This window comes from Ranitomeya variabilis, chromosome 7, assembly GCF_051348905.1.
Source record: "Ranitomeya variabilis isolate aRanVar5 chromosome 7, aRanVar5.hap1, whole genome shotgun sequence".
Lineage (NCBI taxonomy): Eukaryota > Metazoa > Chordata > Amphibia > Anura > Dendrobatidae > Ranitomeya > Ranitomeya variabilis.
Genome location: NC_135238.1, coordinates 67,210,825 through 67,235,386, shown reverse-complemented (window position 1 = coordinate 67,235,386; position 24,562 = coordinate 67,210,825). Strand labels below are relative to the sequence as shown.

The 24,562-nt window shown below is 41.6% G+C and overlaps 1 protein-coding gene across 4 annotated transcripts in view; it reads left to right on the top strand.

The window, feature by feature from the left end:
• The first annotated feature begins 12,475 nt into the window (after positions 1-12,475).
• LOC143786049 (lipopolysaccharide-induced tumor necrosis factor-alpha factor homolog) overlaps positions 12,476-24,562 on the top strand; it is a 36,933-nt gene continuing 24,846 nt past the window's right edge. The window contains exons 1-2 of one of the 4 annotated variants that reach the window (XM_077275226.1): positions 12,511-12,585; positions 13,105-13,279. Coding sequence is in view for 1 of the 4 variants with exons in the window: in XM_077275223.1 (XP_077131338.1) it covers positions 16,775-16,830 (56 nt within the window). In the remaining 3 variants the exon portion in view is untranslated. Of the gene's footprint in view, positions 12,586-13,104; positions 13,291-16,759; positions 16,831-24,562 lie in introns of those variants that run through there. The other 3 variants (XM_077275225.1, XM_077275224.1, XM_077275223.1) reach the window with 3 other exon arrangements.

Below are 24,562 nucleotides of genomic sequence, written 5' to 3'. Positions count from 1 at the left end.
TCCTCAACGCTCCCACTATGTGCCTCCCACTCCCCTGATTAATTATATTTACATGCCCCTTCTGCTCCCATTTATTATGTCATGTCTTCTCTCTCTTCCACCTTTACCCTCAATTCATTATCCACTGCTGTCCCCCACATTCAATACATCATTTACTCTCCCCCTCCCTCAATTTATCATTGTTTGCTGCCCCATCCTCAATTCATTATTTCCTGTCCCCCACACTCAATTCATCATAATTTCCTGACCCCCATCCCCCAGTCTCAATACATCATAATTTACTCATCCTCTCCTTCAAAATTCACCATTATTTGCTCTCCCCCATCCCCCACCTTCAATTCATAATTTTCTCTCCCCACCTTCATTTCATCATTTTCTTTCCCTCCTTCAATTCAATTGCTGTCCCCTGTCACCCACCCTCCATTTATCATTTGCAGGAACGCTCGGTCAAGCTGATATTTCCAGTGTATGGGAGTGTCAAGAGTTTTCGTTTGTCTAGGTGCCTTATGCAGTAGGAGACACTAATATCCATGTCCCTTATTCAGAAGTAGGTGGCTCGTGTACTAATCATGCTCCATCGGCCCCTCCATTGTGGTGATGGTTGCTCTGTCTCCCCCCTCAATTCATCATTTGCAGTCCCCTTCCCTACTCACTTCATCACTTGCAGTCCCCCTCACCCATATAATTCATTTTATAAAGAAAAAAAAATGTTTTTCATACTTACCTCACTGGTGATCCCCTGTGGCACAGCTCTGCTTCTAGTGTCCTGGCAACGGCCAGTTGCGCTCGCACATGATGGCACGTATGCAATGACGTCATCACGTAGGCACTGTCACCTGACCAGATGTCCAGAAAAGGCGGTGGGAGCTAGAGGTGCGCAGCTGTTCAGGTTAAACGTCCGTGGAGCCCTCGGAAAGTTCTCAGCACTGAGGCGTGCGCTACAGCAAACGGCACTTTATTACACCCTGGGGCCCGGTGAGCAGAAGCACAAGAGGGGGGGACCAGACTGGGTCTGTAAACCCCCTCTGTAGTTCTGTGAACTCCCTCTCTCAGCACTATCAGCACCCTCGCGATTAAATTATGGGGAGCAGATGATTGCCATGGCACTTATTGGTCAAACAATGACCTCCTGGTGTACCAGGTACAGTGGCCTGTCAGAATCGGCCATAGGCAGGGTGTAACAGGTAATCTGCCTGTGTAATATCGCAGGTCCCATGCATTGAAATACATCTGCATTGCAATACATGAGACTAGTGATTTGGCTGATAAAAGTTAAAGTTCCATATGGGGACTAAGTAAAAAAAAAGTAAAGCACATTGATAAAATTCTTTAAAAACAATAAAGAACAAAAAGATATACCAATTAATACGCATTTTTATGTATAAGCAAAAGTACACACATTTTGTATCGCTGCATCTGAAACTACCCAATCTATAAGGTTAAGTTCACACTGCGTCAACAGCAGCCCGTTCAGCACATACGCTAATGGGCTGCTGTTAACGCAAGTGCCGACGTTTACATCCCGCTAGAGCAGATAAAGCATCTCTATCTGCGCTAGCAGTGACGGACCCGGAAACGCTGCAGCCCGCATCTCAGGGTCCGTCACTCAATGACGGCACATCCCTAGCGCACGCCCATTGTGGGCGTGCGCTAGCGATGCGTCCGACATTGCAGTCAATGGCAGCCGTAACGGACTACGTTACACCGCGTTTATGCCGCGGTGTAACGTAGTCCATTAGACGGACTGCCAGGATGTGAACCCAATGCAATGTGAACCCAGCCTAACACTGTCAAACTAGTTCACCACTGCAGTGAACACCATAAAAAAAAAAAAAAGTCGCAAAAAACTATGCTTTTTCATCATACTGCTGGAAAAAAAGTGGAATAACATGTGATTAAACTAAAAAGTAAATAAAAATTATATGGCTGAAAACACCAGCTCGTCCTGCAAAAAAGCAAGCCGCCATAAAGCGGGAAAATAAAAATGTTATAGCTCTAAGAATACAGAACACAATATTTTTTCTATGAAATTGTTTTAGTCTAGAAGCGGCAAAACATAAAAAAATACATAAATGTGGAATTGTTATTGCAGCTTTATTCTTCAGATATCTTTGATTATACCACTTTTACCACACTTGGAATTCCCCCACAAAACAGGAAGCAATTCCTGAATTGTTGGTTTTTGTTAATTTTGCCTTCCATAAATCAGAATAGAGAGTGATCAAAAAATATTATGTGCCCAAAAATGGTACCAATAAAAACGTCAACTCGTCCCGCAAAAAACAAGCCCCAACATGACTCTGTCGGACGAAATATGGAAAAAATTATAGCTCTCAAATTATGGTGATATAAAAGTTTGCTCTTATGAAAAAAAGTTAGTTTGTGACAGCAGCCAAACAAAAAAATATATAAATCTGGTATCAATGTAATCGCACCGACCTGAAGAATGAAGTCGTCTAATCACTTATACTACACTGTGAAAGGTGTAAAAAATAAATAAAACCAATTCTTGACCTGCTATTGATTTTTTATTCTGCCTCCCAAAGATCGCAGTAAGGCTTGGCTTACATTTATCCTGTATTCTATGCGGAGTGCCTACGTCAGGATTTTTGTGTAAATCTTTGAAATACGTGATTCAGATGGAGCACCTGATGGAAGATTCCCGATGATGAGGCAGATGGAGACACTGTGGATGCTATATGGCCTATGATCTGGCGGTGTCCATCTTTTTAGGCGTGCATAAAAGTGCAGTCCACGACAGTTTTAAATACCTCTTAAAAGGTGGATACCACAGAACAGAAGTCACACACAGTCCAAAGTATCTCTGCTGCCTCATTAGTGAATGGATCCCTTCTGGGGTTTAATCTGAATCATGTATTTTGTAGATGGAAATACCTATGTAAGTGCTCACCATAGAGCACAGAATAAATGTGAACTGATCCAAAATCTTCTGTTACCCAAAATGCTACTAAGTAGCTTCATCTTAATCTGTAAAAAAACAAGTCCTTACTCAGGTCCGTCATCCTTTAACAGAAATATACGGGTCTTCCACTCTACTGGTAGCATAATGGCTCTGGAAAAGTGACGTGGCTCCCACCAAAAGAAATCCAGAAAAATCTGTTCTCTGAAATCGAAATGCACCCTCTTCCTGAGTCCCACACTGTGCCAAAAGTTTAGATAGCATCCACTTCATTAATGTAGTGAGGAGAGCCCACTTAATTACAAGGTGCATATTTCAAGAAATACAAGCCGGGCACCATATATAGGCACTACAATGGCATACTTGCATTTTCACTCAACAGCATCCACTGTTGCTTGTTCCCAGAAAACACCCATAGGGCTTATACCCATCACCGTGATAAAAAGGTCCGATTCCAGTCCAGATAAATGGGACAAGTGTCATGCAATTTTCATGCGAGTACAATCCGATTTTAAAAGCAAAAAAACAAAAAAGCAGCACCAACAGCTGGTTAAATCACCTATACCCGCTCGCTTAATGTCCTTTTAGCGCAATATTGCCCTTATCTGATGTGCGGTGCTCCAGCCTGGAAAACTCCAAACGTGCATGAAAATTTAGTATAAGAACAGCGAGCACTCACCATCTTCTCTTGTCCAAACTTTATTATAGCATATTGACAATAGCAGGTACGGTCAGGGAAGAATGTGCTAACAGAAGACGACGGCCGTTTCACGCTCCTGCGCTTCCACAGGTCCACAAGACCCGTGGAAGCGCAGGAGCGTGAAACGGCCGTCGTCTTCTGTTAGCACATTCTTCCCTGACCATACCTGCTATTGTCAATATGCCATAATAAAGTTTGGACAAGAGAAGATGGTGAGTGCTCGCTGTTCTTATACTAAACTTACAATCCGATTTTAACACATAGTATCCATTTTAGATCCAATTGGGATCCGATTGCAATACTGTTTTAACATGAATTTATACACAGAGAGACAGATTAAGTAAATAGATAGATACAAGCTATAGATAGCTATAAATCTGAATCAGATATATAATCAGTGCTCTGTGTGTAGTTTAGTGTGCATGGTTTTTTTAATTCCTTTCAGAAAAAAAAAATGGGATCCCCATGTCCTTAGAAAAGTCGTCAATTCATCTGCCATGTACAGTAAAATCATATTGTGACCTGACCGAATAGAATATGTAGAATAGATATAAACACACAGCATAGATAGATATAAAGATGACAATCACATGTACAATTAGTACAGTGCTTGTGTAGCTTACTGTACATGTATTTATTTGCATACTAAATTATTTTTGAAAAAAAAAATGGCGTGGGATACTCTGACATTTTATTAACCAGCAAAGGGCATCGGACAGCTGGGGACAGATGTTTATAGCCTGGGAGGGGGTAATACCCATGGAGAGTCCCAGACTATTAATATCAGCTCACAGATGTATATTTAGTCTTTACTTTTTATTAATATGGGGGACTCCAAAAATAATTGATGTAGGGTCTCCCTATAATTGGTAACCAGCAAAGGCAAGGCAGACAGCTGTGGGCTGATATTAATAGCCTAGGAAGGGGCCATGGATAGTGAGGGGTGAACCCCCCGATGTTCAGGATCGGCGGGTTCGCCTGAGTTTTTTGGTAAAGTACGAGTTCGCGGCCAGAGATGATGCGAACTTGCGTCCGAACCCCGAACTTGGACTTTACAGATATGGCATCTGCTTCCGGGGCCGCTCATTACCTTCCGGCGGTATTCACTGCACTCGGTGTTACGGATCTGAAACACAGGGCTAAGGTAGAAGGGGAAAACTGACCCTGCACTATGACTAGGCTGAAACCCTACGATGGAGTGGGCGACCCATTCCTTGTGAATAGACCCACCGACGATCCTAGGTTAATCTCAAGCGAAGACCTATACATAAGGGGAAGGGGTACCCTAAAAGAACTAAGGACTGGGGACAAAAATGGGTTACCTCCTAGTAGAAGGCTGCAGAAACCAATAGAAAACAGAAACTAAGGCTAGTAGAACCAGAGGTACCAGTACTACACAAATAACACACACAGAACACAAAGCAAAGCACAAAGCTAGAGCTCAAGCAGATTAACACTGTTGTCCAGCAAGGACTGGGAGGCAGGTGTTGATTAATAATGAGTGAAACAAACACCTGACCCAAGACAAACCCAGCACCAGAGGAAAAAGACCAGCAGCCAGAACTCCACAAGAAAATGGCGGATAGTAACAAACTAAACAGATTCTAACAGTACCTCCCCTTTAACTAGGATCCCCCGGATCCTCTAGGCCGGGCTTTATTTGGAAATCTCCTGTGAAAAGCCTTAATTAACCTTGAGGCTGAGACGTCTACAGCTTTCACCCAGGAATTGTCCTCGGGACCGAAACCCTTCCAGGACACAAGATACTGTAACCCTCCTCTATGCCACCTGGAATCAAGAATGCGTGAAATCTCAAACTCGCAGTCCTCATCAATTGGAGGAGCAGATGGCATAGCCACCTTATCTGGCGTGTCAGCCTTCTTCAGCAAAGATACATGAAAAACTGAATTAATTTTCCAGGATGAAGGAATGTCTAATCTCACCACTGCCGAATTGACAATGTGAACCACTTTGAAAGGTCCTACAAACTTCAGCCCCAACTTTTTAGAAGGGATCTTCAAACGCAGATTCCTAGAGGACAACCAAACCATGTCCCCAACAACAAACCTCGCCTCCCTTCTTCTCTTGTCAAAAAATTTCTTAGACCTCCTATTAGTCTGTTTAAGATTATGGCGCACCCTGGTGCAAACCCTTTCCAAATTTCCATAAAAACTCTCCTCCTCAGGCATCGCCGCCCCAATCCTAGAAAAAGGACCGAAAGATGGATTCTTCCCAGTACAACAAAAGAAAGGAGAACACCCAGCTGAAGAAGACGTATGATTATTGAGAGCAAACTCAGCTAATGGTAGATATTCCGACCACAACTCCTGATTGTCCCCTACAAAACATCTCAAAAACTGCTCAATGTCCTGGTTCTTCCTCTCGGTCTGTCCACTGGACTGCGGATGATAGCCCAACGAAAATGACAAATGAACCTTAAGTCTGTCACAAAATGCACGCCATAAGTGAGCCACAAACTGGTCCCCTATCGGAGACAATGTCCGTGGGAACACCATGGAGTCTGACAATATCTTTCACAAGTGCCCTGGCAAGTGTCATAGCACAGGGTAATTTATTGAACGATACCAGATGACACATCTTACTAAACTGGTCCACAACGACCCAGACAACAGAAAAACCCTCAGAGACCAGCGGGTCGGTGATAAAATCCATTGCAAGATACGTCCACGGAGAACTAAGAACCTCTAACGGGCAAAGCAACCCTGCTGCCGAAGCATGAGAAGCCTTAGACCAAGTGCACACGGTACACTGACGCACCCACTTGACAATTTCTCTTAGCCACCCCGGCCACCAGAAACTCTGACTGATCAACTTTCTTGTTTCAGCAATCCCTGGATGACCCGCCAAACAAGACTCATGACATTCCTTAAACAAAGCTGTCCTCACGGCTTTAGGCATAAATATTTTCCCATACGGAGCATTAGTTGGTGCGGCATCCTGGGCTTTAAGAATGCTATTTTCCAACTCAGAACCTAATGCTGCCACCACTACCCCTCTCTGCAGAATAGATTCTTCCTTTTCAGTATTAACTGCTGGGGAGAAATTTCGAGACAAAGCATCAGTTTTAACATTTTTTGTCCCAGGGATATATGTCACAGAGAAATGGAACCGGGCAAAAAGCAATGCCTTCCTAGCTTGATGGGCATTCAAATGTTTAGCAGCATCCAGGTAGATCAGGTTCTTATGATCAGTAAAGACTTGAATAGGATGTCTAGTGCCCTCCAAAAAATGTCACCAATGCTCAAACAGAAGCTTAATAGCCAGCAATTCTCGGTTCCCAACTCATAGTTGAGCTCCCCCTCTGAATTTTTTTAGAAATGAAAGCACAGGGATGCACCCCATCCTGCCCCTCCTGGGACAGAACAGCCCCCACTCCTAATGATGAGGCGTCCACCTCTACCAGAAAGGGCTTAGTCTCATCTGTCTGGATCAAAACCATCACTGGAAACAAAGTACCCCAACAACTAATTTTCTGTACCGCAAACTCGCATTTCTCCAGTTTAGCAAAGAGTGTGTTTTCTCTCAGAATCTGCAGAACCTCACGGACTCTCTGCCAATGCGACTCCAGATCGGCGAATAGATCAAAATATCATCCAAATAAACAATCACACTCCTACCGATCAACGGCTTCAGGATGTCATTAATTACATTTTGAAAGAATGCCAGAGCATTTGTAAGGCTGAAAGGCATTACGAGACACTCAAAATGACCTTCCGGGGGTATTAAAGGCTGTCTTCCATTCATCGCCTTCTTTAACCTGCAGCAAATTATATGCCCCACGGAGATTGATCTTACAGAACCACTTGGTTAAACAAATCCGGAATTAGCGGCAAGGGTAAGGATTGTGCACAGTGATCTTATTAATCTCCCTGAAATCCAGACATTGCCTAAGACCCCCATCTTTTTTTTTTTTTTTACAAAAAAGAACCCCACTGCCACAGAGGACTTAGAGGGTCTTATATGACCTGCAGCAAGACTAGTCTGCAGGTATTCCTTTAAGGCCTACCTATCGGGAATCGTCAGATTAAATAAATGACTCTTAGGGAGAGTAGCACCTTGGACAAACTCAATAGCGCAATCGTAATCTCTATGAGGTGGGAGAGCTTGTGACTCCACTTCTGAAAATACTTTCCAGAATTCCTGAATAGCTTCAGGTAGCTCTTTTTTTCACAACAGCAGCAATGTGTACATCACAACATTTCCCATAACACTCCTGACTCCAGGATCTTATCGTACTTGACGACCAGTCCAATACAGGATTGTGCATTTTTAACCAGGGTAAACCCAGGACAACTGGAAAAGGCAATTTATTAAGTACAAACAAATCTAAAGATTCCTGGTGTTCCATATTCACAGTGAGTGGAAACCCGGTGACCTTTTGAGAAACGCACCCATGCTCTAGAGGAGTGTTATAAATCGCCACTACAGGAAAGGGGCATGATAAAGTTACAGAATCAATCCTATGCTTGTCTAGAAATTGTTGAGCAATCAAATTAAGTGCAGAACCACAGTCCACCATCACTTGAAAATCAATCGAATGACCACGACAGGTGGAACTACCAGAAAAAGAAACCCCTGCCGACCGTAAAAATGCAATGCGAAAAGGAGGGTTATTCTGATTGACCTTTTTTTTTCCTCTTTTCCTTGCCTATGCGTCCTTCACATTGCTTAATAACATGGTCAGCCTTACCACAATAAAGACATAGCCCCTCAGAGAATCTTCTCTGCCTTTCCTGGGAACGAGAGGACATAGCCACAAGTTGCATCGGCTCCCCACAGTCAATGGGGCTCTCCAGCAAAATTGAAACCTTCTCCTCATTCTGTCTACTTTTTAATCTTCTATCCACCCGGATAGCTAATTGCATAGCAATCTCAAGTGTAGCAGGTGCAGGATATGCAATGAGCAAATCTTTAACCCTGTCATTCAAACCTGCTAAAAACTGACTCTTGAGTGCTGGATCATTCCAGCTGACCTCTTCAGACCATCGCCTGGACTGGGTACAATATCTCTCACCGTCGCCAGAACCCTGTTTCAGCCACCTGAGTTCTGCCTCGGCTGTAGTGACTTGATCAGGATCATCATATAATACCCGCATAGCAAAAAAAGCCGCTTCTACAGATATCAAACAAGGGTCATCCGGACGCAATGAAAATGCCCAAACTTGGGGCTCACCTCGCAATAACGACATAATAATCCCCACACGCTGTAATTCAGCCCCTAAAGACCTGGTTCTAAGCCAAAAATAAAGTAAACATGCATTTTTAAATGAAAAAAATTCCTGCTGTTTACCAGAAAAATATTCAGGCAAACCCACCTTAGGTTCTTCAGAGCGGATTCCAGGGCAATAACTCACATGCTGCTGTAAGCTGGCAACTTCCAACGTTAACCCTTGCAGACGCTGAGCAAGATCTTGAGAGCTGTTCATGTTGCAGAAATCCGGGAGGGTTTTTTTTTTTTTTTTTTTTTTTTATACTTCTTTCTGGCTGGACAAACTGTTATGGATCTGCAACACAGGACTAAGGTAGAAGGGGGAAACTGATCCTGCACTATGACTAGGCTGAAACCCTACGATGGAGTGGGCGACCCATTCCTTGCGTATAGACCCAAAGACGATCCTAGGTTAATCTCAAGCGAAGACCTATAGATAAGGGGAAGGGGTACCCTAAAAGAACTAAGGGCTGGGTCCAAAAAAACGGATTACCTCCTAGTAGAAAACACAGAGAAGGCTGCAGACACCAATAGAAAACAGAAACTAAGGCTAGCAGAACCAGAGGTACCAGCACTGCACAAATAACACACACAGAACACAAAGCAAAGCACCAAGCTAGAGCTCAAGCAGATTAACTCTGTTGTCCAGCAAGGACTGGGAGGCAGGTGCTGGTTAATAAAGAGTGAAACAAACACCTGACCCAAGACAAACCCAGCACAGGAGGAAAAAGACCAGCAGCCAGAACTCCACAAGAAAATGGCAGATAGTAACAAACTAAACAGATTCTAACACTCGGCAGTCTTTGGCTTTTTCCGGCAGCGTTCGTGCGGTGACTTTGTCAGCGGTAGCGAAACACGTGTTGGAGTGGTGTGTGCAGGGGACAGTGGAGTCTCAGACTGGTTGGTACTATTTACAGTGGGGCAAAAAAGTATTTAGTCAGTCAGCAATAGTGCAAGTTCCACCACTTAAAAAGATGAGAGGCGTCTGTAATTTACATCATAGGTAGACCTCAACTATGGGAGACAAACTGAGAAACAAAAATCCAGAAAATCACATTGTCTGTTTTTTTATCATTTTATTTGCATATTATGGTGGAAAATAAGTATTTGGTCAGAAACAAACAATCAAGATTTCTAGCTCTCACAGACCTGTAACTTCTTCTTTAAGACTCTCCTCTTTCCTCCACTCATTACCTGTAGTAATGGCACCTGTTTAAACTTGTTATCAGTATAAAAAGACACCTGTGCACACCCTCAAACAGTCTGACTCCAAACTCCACTATGGTGAAGACCAAAGAGCTGTCAAAGGACACCAGAAACAAGATTGTAGCCCTGCACCAGGCTGGGAAGACTGAATCTGCAATAGCCAACCAGCTTGGAGTGAAGAAAACAACAGTGGGAGCAATAATTAGAAAATGGAAGACATTCAAGACCACTGATAATCTCCCTCGATCTGGGGCTCCACACAAAATCCCACCCCGTGGGGTCAGAATGATCACAAGAACGGTGAGCAAAAATCCCAGAACCACGCGGGGGGACCTAGTGAATGAACTGCAGAGAGCTGGGACCAATGTAACAAGGCCTACCATAAGTAACACACTACGCCACCATGGACTCAGATCCTGCAGTGCCAGACGTGTCCCACTGCTTAAGCCAGTACATGTCCGGGCCTGTCTGAAGTTTGCTAGAGAGCATTTGGATGATCCAGAGGAGTTTTGGGAGAATGTCCTATGGTCTGATGAAACCAAACTGGAACTGTTTGGTAGAAACACAACTTGTCGTGTTTGGAGGAAAAAGAATACTGAGTTGCATCCATCAAACACCATACCTACTGTAAAGCATGGTGGTGGAAACATCATGCTTTGGGGCTGTTTCTCTGCAAAGGGGCCAGGACGACTGATTCGGGTACATGAAAGAATGAATGGGGCCATGTATCGTGAGATTTTGAGTGCAAACCTCCTTCCATCAGCAAGGGCATTGAAGATGAAACGTGGCTGGGTCTTTCAACATGACAATGATCCAAAGAACACCGCCAGGGCAACGAAGGAGTGGCTTCGTAAGAAGCATTTCAAGGTCCTGGAGTGGCCTAGCCAGTCTCCAGATCTCAACCCTATAGAAAACCTTTGGAGGGAGTTGAAAGTCCGTGTTGCCAAGCGAAAAGCCAAAAACATCACTGCTCTAGAGGAGATCTGCATGGAGGAATGGGCCAACATACCAACAACAGTGTGTGGCAACCTTGTGAAGACTTACAGAAAACGTTTGACCTCTGTCATTGCCAACAAAGGATGTATTACAAAGTATTGAGATGAAATTTTGTTTCTGACCAAATACTTATTTTCCACCATAATATGCAAATAAAATGATAAAAAAACAGACAATGTGATTTTCTGGATTTTTGTTTCTCAGTTTGTCTCCCATAGTTGAGGTCTACCTATGATGTAAATTACAGACGCCTCTCATCTTTTTAAGTGGTGGAACTTGCACTATTGCTGACTGACTAAATACTTTTTTGCCCCACTGTATATACACTTGTATTAACTGCACCTTCGGATTTATGCTGGTTGATCACATAGTCATTTAATTGTACACTATAGCCACTACGTTTGTCTATTAATTTTTATCACCTTATGATATGGTCTTATTATTAATTGTTTAATTTTTCTGGTTAAAATATGTGCACTATAACTATCTTGTATGGGTTTTAATTTTTACTCATGAATTGCACAATTTTCCTGATTAATTCATTTTTCATTGTTGTGTACACATTTATTTCTTTATATTTTTTTTTACCACTGGATATTTATCCCTTTTTCTATATTATTTTTTACACATCTTTTTGATGTCCCGCATTACTTAGTTATAGGGGTTATATTGGTGCATCATTTTGTATTTATTTATATATTATTTTTAAGATATACTGTATATATCTTTTTTTTCGATTCCTTGTCCCCTGCTACACATTCTTACATATTTTTTTAATCTTATTTTATGTTACCATTTTTTAATCATAAATTCTTCTTGTGTCATCAATTGTTTCCTGTATGTGTATATTTTACTATAAAATATCTTTTTGTGGAATCATGTTTTTATAATTATTAATAAAGTGATATATTTCTTATTATCTTCTCTTTGAATACCTTTTTTTGTGATATATATCGTGCTTGGTATTAGTTTTGTATTCAATTTTTATTAATATATTTATGGTATTTCTTTTCTGTATAGGTATTTCGCTCTGCTACTCTGTCCAACTCTACATGGCAAAACTGAAATTGAAAATTAAGCTGAGAGCAAAATAAATCATATTTGCACAAAAACATGGAATTTTGTAATGTCATATCATAAAAGCTATGGATTATACAAGAGGGTTTTCAATTCTTTTCTTTTCTAATTAAAGTCAATATGTGAAAACTCCAATATAACTGCAACCAGAAAGGTATCTGGTAAATATTGGGCTTTAGCAAAGTATGTTATCATTGTGTTTTATGCTTGTGAATGTAAAAGTCCCATTCACTACCCTGTCACATCTGAGCTCTGCAGTGAACTGTGGTCATATAACATGACAAATGTGAAGGGACTGTAATAAGTTGTGTAATACCCTGTCACTCTTTCCATTCTTTATTAAGTTATCTGATAAGTTGGTTAAACTTTGACTCGCCTCTCCTCTGCTTTATGGCAGCATAGGTTTGTTTCTTCAGATCACTGAGCAGACTGGATAGAGGATCAGGATATTTTCAGGTACGAGCATTTAATACTTATCCACTTGGAGTAATTGTCTTAAATTTAATTATTAAATGAAAACCATTAATAGTGGTAATTTATGACTTATAAATGCGTGACTGTTGTTCTGGGAGTGGAGAGCTGCCGTCTACAATACTGCATATTTATGTGACCCCCCCAAGAAGAACTATTGTAAAGCTAAAGCTACATAATATGATATATACTGTATGCCAAAAATATTCAGTCTGTTATAGTGCACTTGTCATGAACATATTTGTCCGGCTCAACAGAAGAACAGTTATTCACTAATCCGAGTCCTTGTCTACCCCAACTTTTTGTATCATTAGTACGAAAGATGAGTGTATCAAGCAAAATTCAAATTTGATTTGCTGGGAAATTTGATTAGTAGAAAATTTATTCTCAAATTTAATGTTCCTTACGTAGATGCCAAAAAAACAGAAAAAAAATCCTTATACTCACCTTACCGGCTCTTCCGCTTGTTACTATCTCCCATCTGGTTCTTTACTGCGTCTTCAGATCGTCGCCACTCGTGCTGAAATCCCTGGACCTCTCACTCTGGGTTAGGACTTCTGACCCTGAAGAGACCCCGGAGTGTTCTGTGCATGTGCACGTCATGACACCATGCGCAAAGTCATCTCGGGGGATTTCGGTGTGCGCAGTGGTGATCTGAAGAGGCGGCGGGACCTGACAAGTAAGGTGGAAGTGAGCATGAGGATTTTTTTTTAATTATATGGAGATATTATCTTCTATAGAATCTCATTAGTTAAGAAGAACATTTACTAGCGAGATCCAGTTTTTTGGAGATTGTAAAATCTGACCACTTTTTCAACATTAATCATATACATATACATATATATATATATATATTAATCATATACATATATATATATATATATACAGTACAGACCAAAAGTTTGGACACACCTTCTCATTTAAAGATTTTTCTGTATTTTCATGACTATGAAAATTGTACATTCACACTGAAGGCATCAAAACTGTGAATTAACACATGTGGAATTATATTGAAACAACTGAAATTATGTCTTATATTCTAGATTCTTCAATGTAGCCACCTTTTGCTTTGATGACTTCTCTGCACACTCTTGGCATTCTCTTGATGAGCTTCAAGAGGTAGTCAACGGGAATGGTTTTCACTTCACAGGTGTGCCCTGTCAGGTTTAATAAGTGGGATTTCTTGCCTTATAAATGGGGTTGGGACCATCAGTTGTGCTGAGCAGAAGTCTGGTGGATACACAGCTGATAGTCCTACTGAATAGACTGTTAGAATTTGTATTATGGCAAGAAAAAAGCAGCTAAGTAAAGAAAAACGAGTGGCCATCATTACTTTAAGAAATGAAGGTCAGTCAGTCCGAAAAATTGGAAAAACTTTGAAAGTGTCCCCAAGTGCAGTGGCAAAAACCATCAAGCGCTACAAAGAAACTGGCTCACATGAGGACCTCCCCAGGAAAGGAAGACCAAGAGTCACCTCTGCTTCTGAGGATAAGTTTATCAGAGTCACCACCCTCAGAAATCGCAGATTAACAGCAGCTCAGATTAGAGACCCCATAGAGTTCTAGCAGCAGACACATCTCTACAACAACTCTGAAGAGGAGACTTTGTGCAGCAGGCCTTCATGGTAAAATAGCTGATAGGAAACCACTGCTAAGGGCAGGCAACAAGCAGAAGAGACTTGTTTGGGCTAAAGAACACAAGGAATAGACATTAGACCAGTGGAAATCTGTGCTTTGGTCTGATGAATCCAAATTTGAGACCTTTGTTTCCAACCACCGTGTCTTTGTGCGACGCAGAAAATGTGAACGATGGACTCTACATGCCTGGTTCCCACCGTGAAGCATGGAGGAGGAGGTGTGATGGTGTGGGGGTGCTTTGCTGGTGATGTTGGGGATTTATTCAAAATTGAAGGCATACTGAGCCAGCATGGCTACCACAGCATCTTGCAGCGGCATGCTATTCCATCCGGTTTGCGTTTAGTTGGACCATCATTTATTTTTCAACAGGACAATGACCTCAAACACACCCCCAGGCTGTGTAAGGGCTATTTGACCAAGAAGGAGAGTGATGGGGTGCTATGCCAGGTGACCTGGCCTCCACAGTCACCAGACCTGAACCCAATCGAGATGGCTTGGGGTGAGCTGGACCGCAGAGTGAAGGCAAAAGGGCCAACAAGTGCTAAGCATCTCTGGGAACTCCTTCAAGATTGTTGGAAGACCATTTCCGGTGACTACCTCATGAAGCTCATCAAGAGAATGCCAAGAGTGTGTTAAGCAGTCATCAAAGCAAAAGGTGGCTACTTTGAAGAACCTAGAATATAAGACATAATTTCAGTTGTTTCACACTTTTTTGTTAAGTATATAATTCCACATGTGTTAATTCATAGTTTTGATGCCTTCAGTGCGAATGTACAATTTTCATAGTCATGAAAGTACAGAAAATCTTTAAATGAGAAGGTGTGTCCAAACTTTTGGTCTGTACTGTATATATATATATATATATATATATATATATATATACAGTATATGTATGTATGTATATATATATATATATATATATATATATATATGTATGTAATACGTTTGCTTTTGGAATGTCCCTGAAGGTGCTTATTGAAGCTTTTTTTTTCTACGTGGTGCTTTGCAGCCTTTTGACTTGATATCATCAAGTTTAGATCGGATTCCACAAGAAATCTGCCTCAAAAAAGTGACGCCATTGAATAATAAATAAAACTTCCCAAAATCTTGTTGAATAAACAATAAAGTGGATTTTCCATTGAAATGAGTAGGACGTGTATTCAAAAAGTGTGTGAAATTTTTTTTGGGTGTTTTAATAAATCCTAAATAAACCTCAGTGTGATGCTAGCTTTAAAGGAGTTGTCCACTACTAGGACAACCCCTTCTTAAACTAAATGTAATAAAAAATAATAAATAAGCACTTACTCTCCCCGGTGTTGTGATACCAGTGCTCAATTAGCGCTGGTGTCACTGCCTCTGCCTTCGGACAAACTGAACATGAAAAGGAAGCCAGGGATCAACTGTAACACGACTTCCTCTTCATGTTCAGTTTGTCCAAAGGTGGAGACAGTGACTCCTGAGTTATTTGGGCACCGGGCATCAGGTGTGGATGCCTTTAACTAACTTGTGTTTTCACGCTCCTGTGTTTTTGTTTTTTCTTTACTTGTTTCATTGAAATTGTATGTAATGCAATATTTTCTGTAAAAAATCTGAAAACAATAAGTGAGTATCATACCACCATCTTGAAAACACATTAATATTAGGCAGCCTATGGCAGCACTGATGTGGAGTATGTTCTGATCAGATGTTTCCTAGTCCACTTCTATTCAGTACTTACTTGGAAAAAAACATAAGATAGCAAACATCTTGGTTTGGTTGATTTTCCAGGACAGCACATTAATGCCCATGCTTACTATGGTGTAAGCTCTATGTGGGCCTACTATGGTCAGCGAAGTTCTCTCTTTCCTTCAAGTGTAATTTCCAAACAATAGCAAGCCTTCCCATATTAGGATTCACACAAATGTTTTCACTGCATATCAAATTTTTGGGGAAAAGCCAGCGAATTCGAGCTTAAAAAGATTTTCTCATCTCTACTGGTCAAACGTTCTCTTCTGGAGCCTACCATAAACATTAGATGGCCAGCCAGTCCCACCAAATCAGTAGGTTTGGTCAACTTTTGTACTCAATGCTCTATCTCTATTAGTGTCACAAATCCCTCATATATTTATGACTTTACACCTTAAACTCCATATGTCATTCATAATTTTGGTAGAATACAATCCTCTCACTATATACATTGGACTTCAAAAGAATCATTTGTGGAGTTGAGATATGTACGGTGGATGGTCAACAGTGTGCTCAATGACACAAACTCTTGGGTGAAATTACAGTGTTACAACAAATATTTGTTCCAGGATGAACGTTGCAACGGCAGACCAAAAACTCAGGAAACTATTTATTTGCTCTGTGCCTTCGAAAGCATTATCCCAAAATACAACTCCAATTGCAAAAAAAGTTGGGACGCTGTGTAAAATATAAAGAAAACAAGTATGCAGAGATTTTGGAAATCTCTTAGCCAAAGCAAAGAACATATATGAGAAGGTGAACTTTAGACCTTTTTCCATTTCATTTGAGAAAATTAACTCATTTAGAAATTCATGGCTGCGACACATCTCAAAAAAAGTTGGACCAGGGTTAAGAAACGGCTGGAAAAGTAAGTGATACTAATGAAAAACAGCTGGAAGGTCAATTTTATGGTTGTGCGTGAAAAGAGCATGTTAGATATTAGAGCTCTAATTTATATAATTACCTCCTGATCTTCCCTTAAAAGATGATGAAATGATCATACATGTTGAATTTCATAACTCATTCCTATGTTCTCCAATAAGATAAGCTGTTGCCAAAGGAGTTTGGCAGCTGCTTATACCTTTTACACTATTCAGAACATATAAATGTGCAGCCAAGCCAAGAGAGTGAAAAGATTGGGGGATCTCAGAGATAACACTGGGGGCAGAACCAGAGTTTTCCTGATGGTTATCTAATGTATATGGGTATCTTTAGCATTTTTTATGTTGATTATTAAAATGGTGACAGATGGTAATAAACCTTTGCAAATGGCCTGACAATGATTATGTTGTTATTGACAGATAGTTGTTGCCATAAAAGTCATGCGATCGGACTGTATTTTTAGAAATATACTAAGAAGTCAAATTACGTCAGTGGTGTTCCTTGTTTCAGCTTCATTTGTCTTCAGTATATTGCCTAACCTAATATATTATGTAAAGAGCTCTAACATAAGGCTGAGTATGGGTGGTGATTCGCTAATTACTGGATGGAAACCAATATTAGAACAAGCCTTTTGCATTTAGAGTATCTGGTTTAAGGTATGTGGTGATGTACCATGGATGTGTCTTGCAGAATGTGCCACAGTGATAAAGGGAAAGGAAATTATCTAAAGCTGGTGTAGACCTATAGTACAGACCAAAAGTTTGGACACACCTCATTTAAAGATTTTTGTGTATTTTCATGACTATGAAAATTGTAAATTCACACTGAAGGCATCAAAACTATGAATTAACACATGTGGACTTATATACTTAACAAAAAAGTGTGAAACAACTGAAAATATGTCTTATATTCTAGGTTCTTCAAAGTAGCCATCTTTTGCTTTGATGACTGCTTTGCACACTTTTGGCATTCTCTTGATGAGCTTCAGGAGGTAGTCACCGGGAATGGTCTTCCAACAATCTTTAAGAAGTTCCCAGAGATGCTTAGCACTTGTTGGCCCTTTTGCCTTCACTCTGCTGTCCAGCTCACCCCAAGCCATCTCGATTGGGTTCAGGTCTGGAGACTGTGGAGGCCAGGTCATCTGGCGTAGCACCCCATCACTCTCCTTCTTGGTCAAATAGCCCTTACACAGCCTGGAGGTGTGTTTGGGGTCATTGTCCTGTTGAAAAATAAATGATGGTCCAACTAAATGCAAACTGGCTGGAATAGCATGCCGCTGCAAGATGCTGTAGTAGCCATGCTGGTTCAGTATGCCTTCAATTTTAAATAAATCCCCATCAGTGTCACCAGCAAATCACACCTACACCATCACATCTCCTCCTCCATGCTTCACGGTGGGAACCAGGCATGTAGAGTCCATCCGTTCACCTTTTCTGCGTTGCACAAAGACACGGTGGTTGGAACCAAAGATCTCAAATTTGGACTCATCAGACCAAAGCACAGATTTCCACTGGTCTAATGTCCATTCCTTGTGTTCTTTAGCCCAAACAAGTCTCTTCTGCTTGTTGCCTGCCCTTAGCAGTGGTTTCCTATCAGCTATTTTACCATGAAGGCCTGCTGCACAAAGTCTCCTCTTAACAGTTGTTGTAGAGATGTGTCTGTTGCTAGAACTCTGTGTGGCATTGACCTGGTCTCTAATCTGAGCTGCTGTTAACCTGCGATTTCTGAGGCTGGTGACTTGGATAAACGTATCCTCAGAAGCAGAGGTGACTCTTGGTCTTCCTTTCCTGGGGTGGTCCTCCTGTGAGCCAGTTTCTTTGTAGCGCTTGATGGTTTTTGCCACTGCACTTGGGGACACTTTCAAAGTTTTCCCAATTTTTCAGACTGACTGACATTCATTTCTTAAAGTAATGATGGCCACTCGTTTTTCTTTACTTAGCTGCTTTTTTCTTGCCATAATACAAATTCTAACAGTCTATTCAGTAGGACTATCAGCTGTATATTTATCAGACTTCTGCTCAACACAACTGATGGTCCCAACACCATTTATAAGGCAAGAAATCCCACTTATTAAACCTGACAGGGCACACCTGTGTGGTGAAAACCATTCCCCAGGTACTACCTCTTGAAGCTCATCAAGAGAATGCCAAGAGTGTGCAAAGCAGTCATCAAAGCAAAAGGTGGCTACTTTGAAGAATCTAGAATATAAGACATATTTTCAGTTGTTTCACACTTTTTTGTTAAGTATATAATTCCAAATGTGTTAATTCATAGTTTTGATGCCTTCAGTGTGAATTTACAATTTTCATAGTCATGAAAATACAGAAAAATCTTTAAATGAGAAGGTGTGTCCAAACTTTTGGTCTGTACTGTAGCTGCATCAGCACAAATGTAGGGTTTTACACAGATTTCCAGAGAATGGACACGGAAGAATGTGAGTGCAATCTTGTGAAGAGGAGAGAAAACAGGATACAGATAGGGAGGATAGCACATGAAGAGAAATTGGGTATACGGTAGAGCAATGCCGGTAAGTGAGTTAATGAAAACAGCAGTACTTTGGGCAGAAGGTACACATAGAGCTAACATCCAGCCTGCATTACTGGAAGAGAAACTCCCATAAATGCAAAATTTGAAACTTAGATCAGGCTACAGATTGTCCCTGAAATGAATGAATGAAGATTACAGACTGAACTTAGGTGAAATTTTATTACATTTTGTTAAATTAAAGTAACCACGAACATATGTAAAAAAATAAATAAATTCAGCATCAATGTTGATGTCAAATTTATATATTTGGTCCAAGCTAGCACAAAATCACTGCCACTTACTGTGTGGTCCTTGTATTTCGATTTTTCTGTAGTTTTTTTGAAAAGCAAAATGTTAAACATTTTGTGCAGTTTTTCACGTTGAAATACTTATTGTGGCTTAACACTATGTGCTTAAAGAGGATCTTTCATCAAATTTTTGATGTTCATCTGGACACGCGATGTACTAGTGGCTAAAAAGCACAATAAAACACTTTTCTAAAAAAAAGAAAATTCACTTCCCCATTGCAGAAATATTAACAATCAAAGTATTTGGTACTTAAACAGTTAATTTATGTACATAATCAGAGAGATTTCACTGGAGGCGTGTACTTCTTCCTCTTTGTGATGCTGTCCAATCATAAGCTGGCAGCAACACACTGGGAAATGAAGAACACAGTCACACAAAAGCATTTTCAAACAGTCTGCTCTCCTCACTGCGGTGTGATGACGTGCTGGAGCACAGCAGAGCTGAGTGGAATTAACTGTTATCTTTCAGCTCTCATCTCTGGCAGTCTCATTACAAACCCTTCTTGTACCTCTCCTCTCATACTGCTGCCAGCTCTGCCAATCTAAGAAGGCATCCTCATACAATAGGGAAAAAGAACACGACCCTATAGCTTGGAACAGGCTCTGTGTAAGACATAGTGACACAGTCTCTCTCCTCACTACAGAGTGACTGATTACATGTTCTGGAGCATAGTAGACCTTGGTGTGATTAACAAATTTTGTCTCCAGCAGTCAGTATAGGGGTGTAGTACTGGGTGTAGAGTTGACAGCACTACACTTGCTTTGGCAATGCTAATGTGCACTTGGTCCTGCCAATAAAGTTGGTTTGAATTTGAAAGAAGTAGTACTAGAAGTGTTTGTAATGAAACTCAACTTTTGTAGCATTACCCCTTCCCCACAGAGACTCCTGGAGAGGAAAGATGAAAGCTGTCTGTCTTACTCAGATCTGCTGTGCTCTAGCACATGTCATCACTGCAGTAAGGCGAGCAAACTGTCTGTCAATGCTACAGTGAGGGTGTGTTCTTTTTGCACTTGTATGTAGATGCCTGCTTATGATTGGCAGAGCTGATAGCTGTTACGGATCTGCAACACAGAACTAGGGTAGAGGGGAAAACTGACCCTGCACTATGACTAGGCTGATACTCTATGATGGAGTGGGCGACCCATTTCTAGCGAATAGACCCACCGACGATCCTAGGTTAATCTCAAGCGAAGACCTATAGATAGGGGGAAGGGGGTCCCTGAAAGATATAAGGCTGGGTACAAAAATAGGTCACCTCCTAATAGAAGGCACAGAGAAGGCTGCAGAAACCAAATAAAAAACAAAAACTAGACCAGCAGAACCGGAAGTCCCAGAACTGCACAAATTATACACGTGGAAGACACAGCAAAGCACCAAGCTAGAACTCTAGCGAATTAACACTGTTGTCCAGCAAGGACTGGGAGGCAGGTGCTGGTTAATAAAGAGTGATGCAAACACCTGACCCAAGACCGACCCAGCACCAGAGGAAAAAGACCAGCAGCCAGAACACAAGAAGAAAATGGCGGATAGTCACAAACTAAACAGATTCTAACAATAGCACTGTATGCGAGAAGAGATACTACAAGTGTTTGTAATGAGACAACTTTTCCAGCGCTGCCATACTGACTGTTAGAAATGAGCTTGAAAGCTATCAGTCATTCACACTCAGCTCTGCTGTGCTACAGCACATGTTATCACTCTGTACACTCTGTAGTGAGGAGAGCAGTCTGTTTGTCAATGCTATTGAAGAGCATGTTCGTCTTTCCCCAGTGTGTTGCTGGCTGCTGAAAGAAGCACTCCCATGAAAATTTGTATTGTCTTATTATATTGCAGTCATCATATTATTTATCACTGTGTACTTACAATTGCTCATTTTGACTTTCTACCCAGTTAATTTTTCTCTTTTCCATTAGGTATATGACATCACGTGATTAAATACTGAGTGACTGAATCCTTCTAAACTATATGTAGAAACAGTAAGGGTACCGTCACACATTGAAATTTTCATCGCTGCGACGGCACGATTCGTGACGTCGCAGCGTCGTATAATCATCGCTCCAGCGTCGTAGACTGCGGTCACACGTTGCAATCACGGCGCTGGAGCGATGCCGGAGTCCCCGGGTAACCAGGGTAAACATCGGGTAACTAAGCGCAGGGCCGCGCTTAGTAACCCGATGTTTACCCTGGTTACCAGCGTAAACGTAAAAAAACAAACAGTACATACTCACCCGTCGGTGTCCTTCAGGTCCCTTGCCGTCTGCTTCCTGCTCTGAGTGCAGCCGTACAGTGAGAGCAGATCGCAGCACCGCTGCGCTCTGCTCTCACTTTCCGGCCGGCACTCAGAGCAGGAAGCAGACGGCAAGGGACCTGAAGGACACCGACGGGTGAGTATGTACGGTTTGTTTTTTTACGTTTACGCTTGTAACCAGGGTAAACATCGGGTTACTAAGCGCGGCCCTGCGCTTAGTTACCCGATGTTTACCCTGGTTACAAACGAAGACATCGCTGGATCGCTGTCACACACAACGATCCAGCGATGTCAGCGGGTGATCAAGCGACGAAAGAAAGTTCCAAACGATCTGCTACGACGTACGATTCTCAGCAGGGTGTCTGATCGCAGTAGCGTGTCAGACACAGCGATATCGTAACGATATCGCTAGAACGTCACGAATCGTAACGTCGTAGCGATGGAAATTTCAATGTGTGACGGTACCCTAAGTCAATTTTATCTGGATGAGTCAAAATCAACACACAATTCCCTGGCAGGGGGGAGGAGGAGCAGCTGGATCAGGAGTTGAAGAGGGGAATGATAAATGAATGGACAGAGACTTCCCGTTTCTACATAGAGCAAAAGTAAAGCAAAGCAAAGTAGTAAAGAGTAAAGAGAGCAATTGTAAGTACATAGTGGTACATAATATGATGATGGCAATATATTAATAGGATTCAAAACTTTGATGGCAGTGCTTCTTTAACCCCTTTCTGATGTTGGGAGTAATAGTACATCCAAGTCGGAATCCCTCCCTTTAATGTGGGCTCCGGCGCTGAACCCACATCTTTCCCGGCACATGTCAGTTGTTTTGAACAGCTGACATGTGCCTCTAACAGCGGTGGGTGGAATCACAATCCACCCACAGCTGTTAACTGGTTAAGCTGTCAATCTCGGACGGCGGCATTTAGCTCGAGCATCTGGTAAGTGCACTGGAAATCCCGCCCATCGGTGACCCCATCACACTGATGGTTTGGCATGACAACCAGAGGTCTCCAGCAGACCTCTATGGCTGTCATAGCCAGATTGCTATGAGTGCCCCCTGGTGGTCAGTGCTCATAGCAAGTGAGCATTTCTGCTACATACAGGCAATTTGATCATCGCATCGCCTGTAAGTAGCAGAGCCGATCAGACAACTGCAGCTTCTAGTTTCCCATGGAGACTATTGAAGCATGCAAAAAGTAAAAAAAAGTTTAGAAAAATATTTAAAAAATATAAAAGTTCAAATCACCCTCCTTTTGCCCCATTTAAAATAAAACAATAAAAAAAAATCAAACACACACATATTTGGAATCGCCGAGTTCCGAATCGTCCGATCTATCAATATAAAAAAAAATAACCTGATCGGTAAACGGCATAAAATGAGAAAAAAATTCAAAGCACCAGAATTACGTTTTTTTGGTCACCGCAACATTGTAATAAGATGCAGTAATGTATCTGCACCAAAATGGTATCAATAAAATGTCAGCTCAGAGTGCAAACAGTAAGCCCTCACATTTTTTTTTTTGCTTTTCATGTTGATCAGTACTCATAAATAGCAGTTGGGCACCACTGTAACTATTCACAAGACCAGGACACGACACAAGACGTTTAAAAAGGAATACCTGAGGAAACTACATTTATTTTAGTATTTCTTCTCTTTTGCCGCGACAAGATTGTACATTTTCAGATAGATCACACGGAACATTACAAGTCTAGATAAATTAAAGGGTTTGGTGGGAAAGGCGAAGAGTGCACTTCTCTCTGCCTTACCTGATCCCTTGAGAACAATACGAAAGAATGCATTTATTATAAGTTATGGTAAATCCGCATTCTTAGGAACATTAATCATGCAGTCTAAATAGGCTGCAGTTCATGACCTGATGAACGAGCGAAACCTTCGTTCTTCTGGTGACATGATCTTTTGGTTTGCACAAAGGATCATCATCCTCAACGGCACATCGTCCTGTGCTGCCGAGAACAGTAGCGGCTTATGCACACTGAACAATGTATTACTGATCATTCAGTGTGTATCTGACTCGGGGTCCGCCTCTGTAAATTGGCCATTAAATGACCGCCGACCGGCAAATGTAGAGGACTAGTGATGAGCGAATAGCATTGTTGCTTGGGTCTCCCCGAGCATGCTCGTGTGGTCTCCGAGTATTTGTTAGTGCTCGGAGATTTAGTTTTTGTTGCCTCAGCTGCATGATTTACTGCTGCTGGACAGCCTGAATACACAGGAGGAATGCCTGTTTGTTAGGGAATCCTCACATGTATTCAGGCTGTCCAGCAGCTGTAAACCATACAGCTTAGGCAACAAAAACTAAATCTCCCAGCACTAACAAGTACTCGGAGATCACCCGAGCGTGCTCGGGGAAACCAGAGCAACAATGCTATTCGCTCATCACTATAGAGGACGTATTACACCGTGTAAAAGGACCTTTACTCAGGTTGAGATGAATTATTGGAGGTATTTTTGTACTTATCTGAAGAAACAGGTCGATAAGCAATGTGTCATAAAGACAAGTGCTTCACGTGTAGATAAGCATACCAGCCCAACCCCAATTCCCTTCTCGGGTGGTGCATACAGTGTCACGATCCTGTTGTCCTCTCAAATCTAAGTCCGCATGGGAAGCAG